This window comes from Erythrolamprus reginae, chromosome 1 (assembly GCF_031021105.1).
Source record: "Erythrolamprus reginae isolate rEryReg1 chromosome 1, rEryReg1.hap1, whole genome shotgun sequence".
In the NCBI taxonomy this organism is placed as follows: Eukaryota; Metazoa; Chordata; class Lepidosauria; order Squamata; family Dipsadidae; genus Erythrolamprus; species Erythrolamprus reginae.
In genome coordinates this window covers 190,413,465-190,425,590 of record NC_091950.1, presented here as the reverse complement: position 1 = coordinate 190,425,590, position 12,126 = coordinate 190,413,465, and the positions used below count along the sequence as shown (strand labels likewise).

Below are 12,126 nucleotides of genomic sequence, written 5' to 3'. Positions count from 1 at the left end.
TCTACACTCCGTGCAGCTGAAAGAAAAAAGAGAATGCAACAAAAATCTTATTTATCAATAAGTCCCAGGCTGGATATAGAGTACTTCTTCAAACAGGATACCAATTTGCAAAATGTCAATATTGGATACATTTAAAATATTAATACCTTATTTACTTTCAGCTTCTGTTGAGCTTCTATTACCATATCTTGACTGAAGCCTTGTTTAAGATTCTCTGGAGAAAAGCAGGGTAAATCTTGACACAATTTTACTAATACAAAATCTCGCAATTTCACATAGTTTTCAGATGGATCTTCAGCTAAAAGAAGAGAAGACAATTGTTAGATTTGCAACCAGAAGTTTTCCTTTATGAATTACTACTACAAGACCATACAAAACAGTTAAAGAAACACCCGTGATTATCAATATATTCATATCCAAGGCCTGAAAACATTCCATAGTTGCCTTCAGTTAAAAAATTATCCAATAAATCTACCACCAGGGTTTGTTTCACATTCTCATTCAAATACCCAAGGTATCTTCATTGCTTTATTTAAAGTGATAGAGGTTGGTACTGTTCCAGTAGCCTTCAGCTCTTCTGCATTGTTCAGTCTCATGTCTCTCATCTTTCTCTTGGTAATGCCCCATAGACTCTCTATGGGGTTCAGGCGATTTTGCTAGCCAATCAAGCACAGTAATCCCATAGTCATTGAACCAAATTTTGGTGCTTTTGGCAGTGTGGGCAGGTGCCAAATCCGGCTAGAAAATTGAAGTCAGCATCCCCATAAAGCTCGTCTGCGGACGGAAGCATGAAGTGCTCCAAAATCTTCTGGTAGATGGTTGTGTTGACCCTGGACTTAATGAAGCACCATGGACCAACACCAGCAGATGACATGGCTACCCAAATCAACACTGACTGTGGAAACTGTTGCATCTCATTTGGAAACCAAGGACCCAGAGTACGGAGGAAGAATAGAGACACACAGCAAGATGTTTGAAGTCCAGTGTAAAGTTTCCACAGTCTGTGTTGATTTGGGCCTACTGGGCCTACCGGAAGTCTGGAAACGGGCCATTTCTAGCCTCCAGAGAGGTTTGCTAGGCCCAAAACGAGGTATGGTGAGGTCATGCATGCAAGGGGGGGGGGTTTCAGGGGAAACACACACTCATACATAGGGAGTGAGGTTCACGGGGGGGGGGGGAATTGCATTATGGGTGTGGGCAGGCGTACATGTGTTATCACTTTCGGCACCTGAGGAAAAAAGGTTAGCCATCACTGGTGCAGCCCATCTCATACCAGGATTCCCTCACCTGATAACTTGGGACATGGTCCCAGAAACCAAATCAATCCAATTAATAAATTTTTGATTTTTTTTGGTTATATCTCCCAATTCTGAACTCTTTCAGTTCGTGAGCAATGAAATTAATATTAAACTTGGACTATTATAAAAAAGTGTTTATGTAGTCTGGTTTGATCAATTCCATTATGTTGGTTGAATTAAATTTGGCAGTCTCAGTGTCTGAATTAACCTTGAATCAAAAAAGACGCAAAATTACACAATGTAATTCAGGCATAATAATGTAGGCATAATAAATATATCTAATATTTCTTCAAAATTGAAGTCAATAATATCAGATACCCTATTCTTTGATCCAAAGTTATTTTTGTATAAAAAGATGTAACAAATTGTCAGTATGGTCCCTCAGTAAAGACCTCTCATGAATGTTTGTTGCATCCAAAGTTTCAGAAGCCATGAGAGTATTGGGACCAGACAATGAATGTAACAAATATGCAATGGCCTCAATTTAGCCACAGCTTTCTGTTGGTTATTCGTGCATTCAAATAAACACTCTGTACTACTTTTCTGATAAGGAAAAGATAGGAAGAGAGAGATTTAGTTTTATAGAGGAAGCCTTCCCACAGGGTTGAAAGAGGGAAGGACTAAAGATCCTAGACTAGCATTAGATGCATTATCTTAAAAATGAAAGAACTGGGGAAGAACTTGAAAAATAAATGAGGTAAAATGAAAAACAAAAAACAAAATGTGAGCTGACTTAAATTGGGAAGTAGCTACATTGAAGCCTTGTTGAGAAAATAAATCCAGAGAAGAATGCTGAAGACCCAAAGAGGAAGATGTGTTGCGGGATGTACGGTAGTTGGAGAGATGAGCCTCCTGGGATAGAAGAGCATGAAAGATCAAAGGTTTTACCAACTAGAGTAGAACCAGCTGGCAGCCAGACTCACAGAGGGGAAATTTCTCCCAGTATTTCTAAGACCCTCCTAAATTCTAAATTATAATGTAAACAGTGCTCATATATATTTAGTCAACATTATAGAGTGCATACGCATTCCAGTCAGAAAATACTTATGTCACATAATATTAAGCAGAGAGGAAAGATTAGGTCACTCTGCAATTCAGAATCCTAAACCAGCTATGTTTATCTAGAAATGGAAAAGAGGAGGTGGATTAGCAGAAATGATCTGTCTGGCCAGGGATAAAAGTGATTTTGTACAAGACTGGAAACATTTTATGGATTTCCCCCCGCCCCTCTGAAAATGGGAGGGGGGAAAAGGAATGAAATGGTAATTTCTCGATTTGCTGATTGGAAAAATGGTTGAATATTGGATAGAGGGATTTTTGTAATGTGATTTTAAAAAGGGAGTAATGATAATTAAGTTTGTAGCTGCTGCAAAAAAGATTGGAAATCACTTCTTTAATTATCTTATTTCTTTTTCTAGCCCTACTGTTTTTTTAATGTTTTCTTTTGCCTTCTATTTTCTAATTTATTTATGTGTTTTCATGTTCATCTTTCATGTTTAGCTATGTTAAAATCTTCATAAAATGTATACCCTTTGGGAGGGTCCAAGTTTAACATTTCTGGATGTAAATAAACTTGCTAAATCTACAAAGGAATGCAATTAGGAAATCAAGACTGCATTCTTAACAAAAATAACTTCCTCGCTTTTTTGAATAAAAGGAAAAAATAATCTGAAATAATTTATATTGAGTTCATATGTAAAAACTTGAGAATCTACAGTAAGCCCTTGTGACAAAGCATTTTACTGTCAAGAATGTGCCATGGTAGTAACAATGCTATGTAATAAAACCATTTTCTTCCCTAAGCATTAATGTCAGGAATTATCTCTTTCGATGCCATTAAGTTAAGGAAGTTAGGCTGTATGAAATGGTGCAGTTCTGTTGACAGAATAATAAACAGATAGTTTTGGGCCCAAAATTTATGTTGCTGAGAAATTTGTTAAGTAAGTTTTGCCTCATTTTATGACTTTTCTTGTCACATTTCTGAAGTGAATCACTGCAGTTGTTAGATTAGTAACATAGCTATTAAGTGAATCTGGCTTGCTCATTGACTTTGCTTCTCAGACAGTCACAAAATGTGACCATTGATATATACAAATAAGTTGTTGAGCATCCGAATGTAAATCACACGACCACACTACTTGTACAGGAGCACAACACATTCCTCTTTGTGTCTGTGCTTTCAAAAGATTGAGGGATAGTAGGGTACCAATACAGGTCTCCAACATGAATGGGATGGGGAATACAAAGTAGGATACTCTTTGTGTAATGCCGGATAACAACATTCTCACTGCAAGTCAAACTCAAGAACCTTAACAGAACTTTAGTTTGCTCAGGTATTTCTTTTCTTATACCAAAACTATGAGCCGGGGTGGCGCAGCAGCTAGAGTGCTGTACTGCAGGCCACTGAAGCTGACTTGTAGATCTGAAGGTCAGTGGTTCAAATCTCATCACTGGCTCAAGGTTGACTCAGCCTTCCATCCTTCTGAGGTGGGTAAAATGAGGACCCAGATTGTGGGGGCAATAGCCTAGCTCTGTTTAAAAAAAAAAAAGTGCTATTGCTAACATGTTGTAAGCCGCCCTGAATCTAAGGAGAAGGGTGGCATAAAAATTGAATAAATAAATAAATAAATAAAACTATGCTGTTACATATTGTATATTAGAGTTCCCAATGAAAAAAAATTCCCTGAAATTGCTAGAATTTAATCAAAAAGTTAACCAACTCATCAATAACCATTTTACAAATGCAATTATCTTGGGTATCTTCCTTAGTTTGATGCATTTTTTAATACAGCAACCTGATAACTTTCAATAGCATCTCAGTTTCATAATTATCTATCCTGTCCCATTTGTCCAACACAATTGTCTTTTAACAGCAGAAATGAGAAATAGATGAAAAACAGATCCATCTCCGCATTTCAAGCTCCTACTCAAAAAACAGCATGTTCACTAGCAAATTATTCTACAGGGCAATTTAATGTTTTAGAGTACTTTTCTGAAAAATACGCATCACGCTTCATATAATGAGACAGAGCCCTGTTTTGTTTGCTACAATGTGTACTGGCAGTTCCATTTCTAAGTACTGAGTAACCCAGTAAATATGTATCTTTTAAAAATTCAGATTGAACTTTTAAAATTGACATTTATGTTATCCTTAGTAAGTGATATGGAATATGTGGATGACCTTGAGGGACAAGGGAAAGAGGTGCTGGCTAGGAAATAAACTGACAAGAGAGAAAGAAGCCTACAGCCGCTTAACACTCAGAGAAAGAAACTTAGGAAAAAAATATCTTAAAAGTGGCGAGGGAAAGTTTATAACTTCAGACTCTGTTAATGTAGTCTTAAGACAAAACTTCTTTAAAGTACATTTAGGACACTTAGTTGTATTTCCTCTCTCATTTACCATGGAGTCACCAGCTAGGGCAGTATTTTTTTTAAAAAAAAATTGGTGTAGAGTGACAAAATGGTATTGTATGTGATGTTTTATGGCTTTTATAAATGATACTGAAATTCAAGTACAGATAAGCCACTCAGGAATATGTCTAAATTAATTATATTATTTAACTGTACTGTACATGAATCTCTCTGTTTTTACCCTGCCACCATCAAATCTAAAATTTAGAAAATTTAAATCTTAGAATTTAGATTCAATATACAGATTAGTTTTTCTGAACACATTTATTCAATTGCATAAAAGACACATAATGAGACTGAACATTTGCATTGTAGTGATGTACTTCCAATACACTTATGCTACCAGCATTTCTTTCCACACCGCTATCCTGCCATCAAATATAATCCTTCACTGATTTGTGAGGAATATGTTAAAATACACATTATAATAAGGTTGCATAATACTTCAGATTGAAAGGCAAAAAGGTGACTTGGAGCATGCAGAGGCACCAATGTACCACCTGTCTGAAATCCCTACGACCAAATATATCTTTTCCCAAGACTGTTCAGCAGCTGCAGGGGGCAGACATGCAATCGCAGAAAAAGACTCAACTGTTTTGAGTTGCAGACAAATGCTATATAAGGAGCCTGCCCACTCCAAAACACTCCTCTGCCTTTGAATCCAAAGCATGGGCACAGCCCTACATATAATACAAAAAGGACCCTGTGGGTTTTGAAAAGAGGCTCATGAAAGTATATCAATTTTTGTTTAAGAAACACAAAACTTGAAAGGGTACAAAAACAATTTATAAAGACTATCTCATGCTTTCAGTATAGAACAGGGACAAATATGAGTTCAAATCAACTAGTATACAGGATACTAAAGAAGTTTAATCATTGCTCCTTTCACAAAAGGGTCTTGGAACATAAATATTTATGACTGTCCCCTTCTAACAGCTCCTTCTATGAGACAGGAACTTACAAAAAAAATGTGAAACATGGCAAAAACTACAGCAAAAAATATAATTGGCAAGAATTTGAATAGCCACATGATGATAGGCTGCAAATAAATTTAACAAATAAGTTAATAAAAGGAATCTGAATCCATGCAAATATGATTTATATTTATTTTGCTAACATACCATACTATCATTTACTATATTCATATGTTACATCCAAAAACAATGGTTTGGAAACTAACATCCATAGAAGCACAGTCTTATTAGAGCTTTCAGCTCAAACTATATTTTCTCTTGACTGAAATGAGGATGAAGCAATTTCTATCACTTTCCCTTATTCCCTATGGGTTTTTGGATAGGGAGTGACTGCTTCAGACAGTAAGCTGCAAGAGTCAATAAAGATTAATTTCCCTCCTACGTTCTGGATAAAAATAGTAGAAATACAGTATCTCTTTCCTGAATATCATCTCATGATATTTCTGATATTTATCAGAGACTAATTACACAGAAGCTTTTATTTTCCTTTTATCTTTTTGGAGGAGCTAGCATATTTTACTTTTTAACTTTAAAAATAAAATGATTGATTCATTATTCTATGATCAACTTGCACCTTTTCAAAAGTTCAGTCCAAAATCATTTTACAGGAATTTTTTCATTCCCTTCAGACAGACAGACATTTAATCTCTCATGTTCAAAACACAACTGTATGTGTAAGAAAAATAAGTTCCTTAAGAGTAGTTTTTGATTTAACCATTTATTTCAAGCAAACAATCTCTCCAAGGCAATTAATCAACCCACGACACCCCCCCAACAACTTAATATTCCTTGTCAAGCCAGCAATGTACTTCATAACCAAAATGTCTAATTATCTGGTAATCCTTGAGCCAAAGGGATGGATTTCCACGATGCACACTCAGTAAGAAAAGGATTTGAACAATTATACACAGTTCTTATGTAAGAAAGGATAGTACAGTGGTACTTCAAGATACGAACCCCTCGTCTTACGAACAACCCGAGATACGAACCCGGGGTTCAGAAAAATTTTGCCTCTTCTTACGAACTTTTTTCGTGTTACGAACGGCAAACCCGAACTTCCGGGTTTGGCATTCCGGAGGCTGCTGGGAAGCCCCGCAGCCCGGCTGTCACCTTTTAAAACAGCCAGGGGGCTTCCCAGTTGCCTCCTGGAGCCAAACCCGGAAGTTCGGGTTTGGCGTTCGGCTTGGAGAGGCTGCTGGGGAGGCCGCTTTGGGTTTTTGGCTGGGAGGGAGGGCAGGAGGTCCGACGCTGGGGGAGGGAGTCAGGAAGGTCCTCCTGCTCCCCCCCTCAGCGAAAAACACAAAGACGGTCTGCCATCGCATGACAGGCAGGGCGGAGCAGCGTGGAGCAAAGGGAGTCTGAAACCGCCAGCAGCTTCAGTTTCCCATTGCTCCGCGGGCGGCGGCAGACCGCCTTTGTATTTTTGGCTGGGGGGGAAAGCAGGAGGCGCAGGATCAGGCCGGCGGCGGGCACGGGAGAGGCAGCAGGTCTGCATCCTGGGCGGGTGGGCGGGACGCGGGCGAGGAGGCGCGACCGAGCCGGCCGGCTCAGGCTCTGGCTAGGACGGGGCGGGCAGCGGCTGGGCGCGGCAGCGAGGGTGCGTCTGACTCGGGGCTTGCGGCGCCTGACGCAGCGGGGAACAACAGCGTGGGAGGCAGGAGAGGACCAGGCAACCGGAGCAGCGTTGCCGCTGCTCCCGACTTGGCTTCCCTGGCCGCCTTGGCTTCCCTGGCCGCCTTGGCTTCCCTGGCCACCTGGCGCTGTGATCTTCCAATCTTCCCTTGGCGATCTTCTGATCTTCCCTGGCTTCCCTGGCCGCCTGGTGCTGCGATCAGAAGATCGCAGCGCCAGGCGGCCAGGGAAGTGGCCAGGGAAGCCAAGGGAACATCGGAAGATCGCAGCGCCAGGCGACCAGGGAAGCCAAGGGAAGATCGCCAAGGAAAATGCCCAGCCCAGCCCAGCCCCCCCCCGGAGGCGTTTTCCTGGAAGGAATGCCATCCACCACCGAGCTTTTCGTAATCTGTTTAAATTTTCTTCACTCCCCCAACATTCCCCGCCTTGCCTCGCTTGACTGGCCAGAGGACATGACATTCACCGCCTCCCGTGCCTCCTTTGGCTTTGCGATTGGACGCGCCTCCCGCCTCTCTGCCCAATCACAAAGCCAAAGGAGGCACGGGAGGCGGTGAATGTCATGTCCTCTGGCCAGTCAAGCGAGGCAAGGCGGGGAATGTTGGGGGAGTGAAGGAAATTTAAACAGATTACGAAAAGCTCGGTGGTGGTGATTGCACTCCGTTTAGAAAAACGCCCAGCCCAGCCCCCGTGACTGGCCAGAGGACATGACATTCACCGCCTCCCGTGCCTCCTTTGGCTTTGCGATTGGGCAGAGCGGCGGGAGGCGCGTCCATAGGCTTGGTCGGGTCGCCGCAGCACCCTCCCTTCGCCAACCCTTTGGCGGTCACCGGTGGGCTTAGGGTGCCTCGGCACCGACTTCGCTGCCCCTTCCCGAGCCCAGCCCCGTGACATTCGCTTTCCTCCCGCCCGCAGCCGAGACTGATCGTGGGCTCCTTCGCAACCTCGGAGAGCTTCCAGGGCATGAAAGCTCACGAAAACCAGGAAGCTCTCCGAGGTTGCGAAGGAGCCCACGATCAGTCAACTGCGGGCGGGAGGAAAGCAAATGCCAAGGGGCTGGGCTCGGCTCCCCCCTCGGCTCCCCCCCTTACCAGCCCCGCCGCGGAAGGCTCCATTCTGTTCCCTGCCGGCCCGATTGAGCGGCCGGCGGTCTCCATTCAGGGAACAGAATGGAGCCTTCCGCGGCGGGGCTGGTAAGGGGGGGAGCCGAGGGGGGAGCCGAGCCCAGCCCCGTGGCATTCGCTTTCCTCCCGCCCGCAGCCGACTGATCGTGGGCTCCTTCGCAACCTCGGAGAGCTTCCTGGTTTTCGTGAGCTTTCATGCCCTGGAAGCTCTCCGAGGTTGCGAAGGAGCCCACGATCAGTCGGCTGCGGGTGGGAGGAAGGCGAATCCCCCGTGGGCTCCGTTACATCTTCCGCTGCCAGCCAGGCCATGCTGGCGGCAGCGGAACAATCGCCTTCCTCCCGCCCGCAGCCGACTGACCGTGGGCTCCTTCCCGAGCTCCCTTCCTGAGCCTCCCGTTCTCTCTCCCCCCCCCCCCTCGCCCCTTCGCCTCCCTGTGTTCCTAGGAGAAGTGCTGGGGATTGAGGCAAGACAGACCTTCTGCTCCTCACCAGCACTTCTCCTAGGAACACAGGGGGGCGAAGGGGCGAGGGGGCGGAGAGAGAACGGGAAGCTCAGCATTCCGTCAGCCGCAGCGCTGGCTGTCAACTTTTCTTTTTAAAACTGGGCAGGAGCTGACTTGCCTCCCCAGTGCTAAAAAGAAAAGTTGACAGCCAGCGCTGCGACTGACGGAATGCTGAGCCTCTCGTTTTCTCTCCCCCCCCCCTCGCCCCTTCGCCTCCCTGTGTTCCTAGGAGAAGTGCTGGGGATTGAGGCAAGACAGACCTTCTGCTCCTCACCAGCACTTCTCCTAGGAACACAGGGGGGCGAAGGGGCGAGGGGGCGGAGAGAGAACGGGAAGCTCAGCATTCCGTCAGCCGCAGCGCTGGCTGTCAACTTTTCTTTTTAAAACTGGGCAGGAGATGACTTGCCTCCCCAGTGCTAAAAAGAAAAGTTGACAGCCAGCGCTGCGACTGACGGAATGCTGAGCCTCCCGTTCTCCCCCCCCCACCTTGCCCCTTCCGGTTTCGGCGTTCGGGAGACCGCTGGGTTCCCAGCTGTCTCCGAACGCCAAACACCAAAACCGAACTTCCGCGTTCGGCTTCAGGAGACAGCTGGGAAGCGGCGCGGCTCTTTTAAAAGATGACAGCCGGCCTGGGGGGCTTCCCAGCACCCCCGAACCCTGTGCTGGGAAGCCCCCCAGGCCGGCTGTCACCTTTTAAAACAGCCGCGCCACTTCCCAGCAGTCGCGGAAAGCCGTTTTTTTGCGGGGGTTTTTTTGGTTGCACGGATTAATTGACTTTACATTGTTTCCTATGGGAAACAATGTTTCGTCTTACGAACCTTTCGTCTTACGAACCTCCCCCCGGCACCAATTAAGTTCGTATCTTAAGGTACCACTGTATTATCTTGACCTCTGATTAGTTGAACTTTGAAAGTTCACTATATTTTGACAAATGAGTTTAAAAATCTAGTAGCTTCAATGAAGATTCATTTTACATACCTGTTATATCAAGCACTGTAGGAGATGACATGTAGTATCTATGGACAGTTTCTAATAGCCGGGATCCATGGCCTTCTCCTTGGAATGGAGGCAATATCAGCATTTGGCTATGGGAAGAAGGAAAAAAAATACTAACCAAAAGCTGTACATTTTACTTTTGAAACTTATTTATAATGACTTGCTATATATATATATAGGAGTTTGTATACAAGTAACTCTAAGATTTTAGATGCAAAAAAAACATTTAAAAAAATGCAAAGCTAACCAAAATCTTCAATAAAAAATATTCCCTCCCCAAATTAAACCCAAAAGTAAAACCATTATAGACTATTATTGGGAATTTCAACAGTCGTCTCTTCTGAAATAAAAGGCAAGGCACGTGTTATGCTTCCAATTACCTTACACGTGGCCGGGTTTTGTCTGGGTACACATAGTAATTATAGACTGTCATATAGCCTACAGTCGCAGAGAGTGTCGCTCCATCCTTATTATACTTCTCAAATCTGCAGATAAAACAGAAAGCCAAGCAGGTTTACAGTCGCGCTCCCATGCAGTGTCCATTTTCTTTTCTATTCTGTGACTGAATTTTCAGTGTCAGCAAGCTACTCTGTGAGGGCCCAATGGGTACACCTGCTATGTTCTGAATGTACAATTCACTTAATTGGTGTGCAGCAACTTGGATAAATCAGACCTCTTTACAGCACTTCACCACACTTGCCTATTATAACGATGAATAGGTGGCAAGTAAAAGAAAACACAGGCAAAGCTCATTTTACTGTTTAAGCCCTACATTCAGAGCTCCAGTGGACAACAGTATTTAATTTGGCTCTATTCTCAAGGTCTTGCGAAACATAATGGATGCAAACTCCAGCTTGATAAACAATAGTTTTTTTCCCTGTCCTGAGAAAAATATCATTATACTGTCCCCATTAATTGGCCAGCCACAATTAAAATGCAGCCTTTATGAAGGTAATAAGGTCCGCTATTGCTTTAGAATTGTACCTACACTAGAAAGTAGTTCCATTTTTCATCATCCACATCAATAAAGCTCGCTGTTTCAATAAACCACATCAAGAAGGTCTGAAGCCTTTCATGATACTCTCGAAAGCCTGGGCATGTCATGTCCGCCTAGGGAAAAAGCTAGAAGAAGTCAGGTGAAACTTTTGACAGATATGAAAAGAGCTCTTAGAAGAGTATATTCAGATTCTTTGGCAGGCAACTATGAATGTGCAAAAAGTGATATGACCCTGCAAATAAGTTTTTATACATATACTGTATTGCAAATAATTAACTGTCATTTAAATATTGTCACAAAAATTTGTCACTTTGGGCAAAACATTTTTTTTACCTTGTATATTTGATATGTGATGTCTTCACCTGCTTCTTCATTATGCAGAGAATATGTATGCAATAATATCCCAAACGGCTTAAAGTTAACTTCTTTTTCCAGCAGAGATACCAAGTCATCTACATTGCTGGTAAAGCCTGGGGGAATAAGTTCTCTAATTTTACTTTCCACATCATCTGCCTGAAAACAAAGAAAGAAAAGCAATGGGAATGTACGTTCATTTACTGGAAAGTTAAATGTAAAGTAATATTGTTTATATCTACCCCTTGAAGAAATCTTCTAAAATCAGAAAGTTGCTGTATTTTCCCTACTTTATAGAGGTTTCACTAAGAGAGGCCCAATCATTATATCACCACTGATGCTCAATAATGGCTACTTTAAAAAAAACATTTAGTTTAGCAACACATTTACCATAACTATTTTGGAGGACAGAGGATTATAGTAAAATAGATAAAATGATTTCTTCAAAATAACACAAACAGAAATAGGTGTCAGCTAGATCATAAAAAATGACTTGGACAATATTTCTTCTTAAAAATAATTAAGAAATCATACAGATAGTTCTGGGTTAAGCACCCAGTTCAGTGACCATTCAAAATTACGATGGATTTAAACAGACTTACACCCCAAGCCCAAATTTACGGCCATTGCAGCACCCTTCTGGTCACATGATCTGGGCACTTGGCAACTTGTCAGCACTTAAGACAGTTTGCCAAGCACCCTGAAATCACATGACCACCATGTGAAATTTCCCCTGCTGCTGCTGAATTCCTAGAGAATGCCCTCTGGTTTCTGGGGGTTGGCCAAAAAAGTCTACCACAACATCCAAGCTTGGATTTCAGAAGGGCTTTTTTACCTAGC

At 42.9% G+C, this 12,126-nt stretch overlaps 1 protein-coding gene across 2 annotated transcripts in view; it reads right to left on the bottom strand.

The window, feature by feature from the left end:
- The window catches only part of HAT1 (histone acetyltransferase 1), a 34,049-nt gene that overhangs the window by 1,705 nt on the left and 20,218 nt on the right, over positions 1 to 12,126 (bottom strand). For both annotated transcript variants that reach the window (XM_070731751.1, XM_070731750.1), the window contains exons 5-9: positions 11,266 to 11,445; positions 10,924 to 11,045; positions 10,316 to 10,420; positions 9,918 to 10,024; positions 147 to 298 (exon numbers count right to left, since the gene is read on the bottom strand). In XM_070731751.1, coding sequence (XP_070587852.1) covers positions 147 to 298; positions 9,918 to 10,024; positions 10,316 to 10,420; positions 10,924 to 11,045; positions 11,266 to 11,445 — 666 coding nt within the window. The remainder of the gene's footprint in view (positions 1 to 146; positions 299 to 9,917; positions 10,025 to 10,315; positions 10,421 to 10,923; positions 11,046 to 11,265; positions 11,446 to 12,126) is intronic.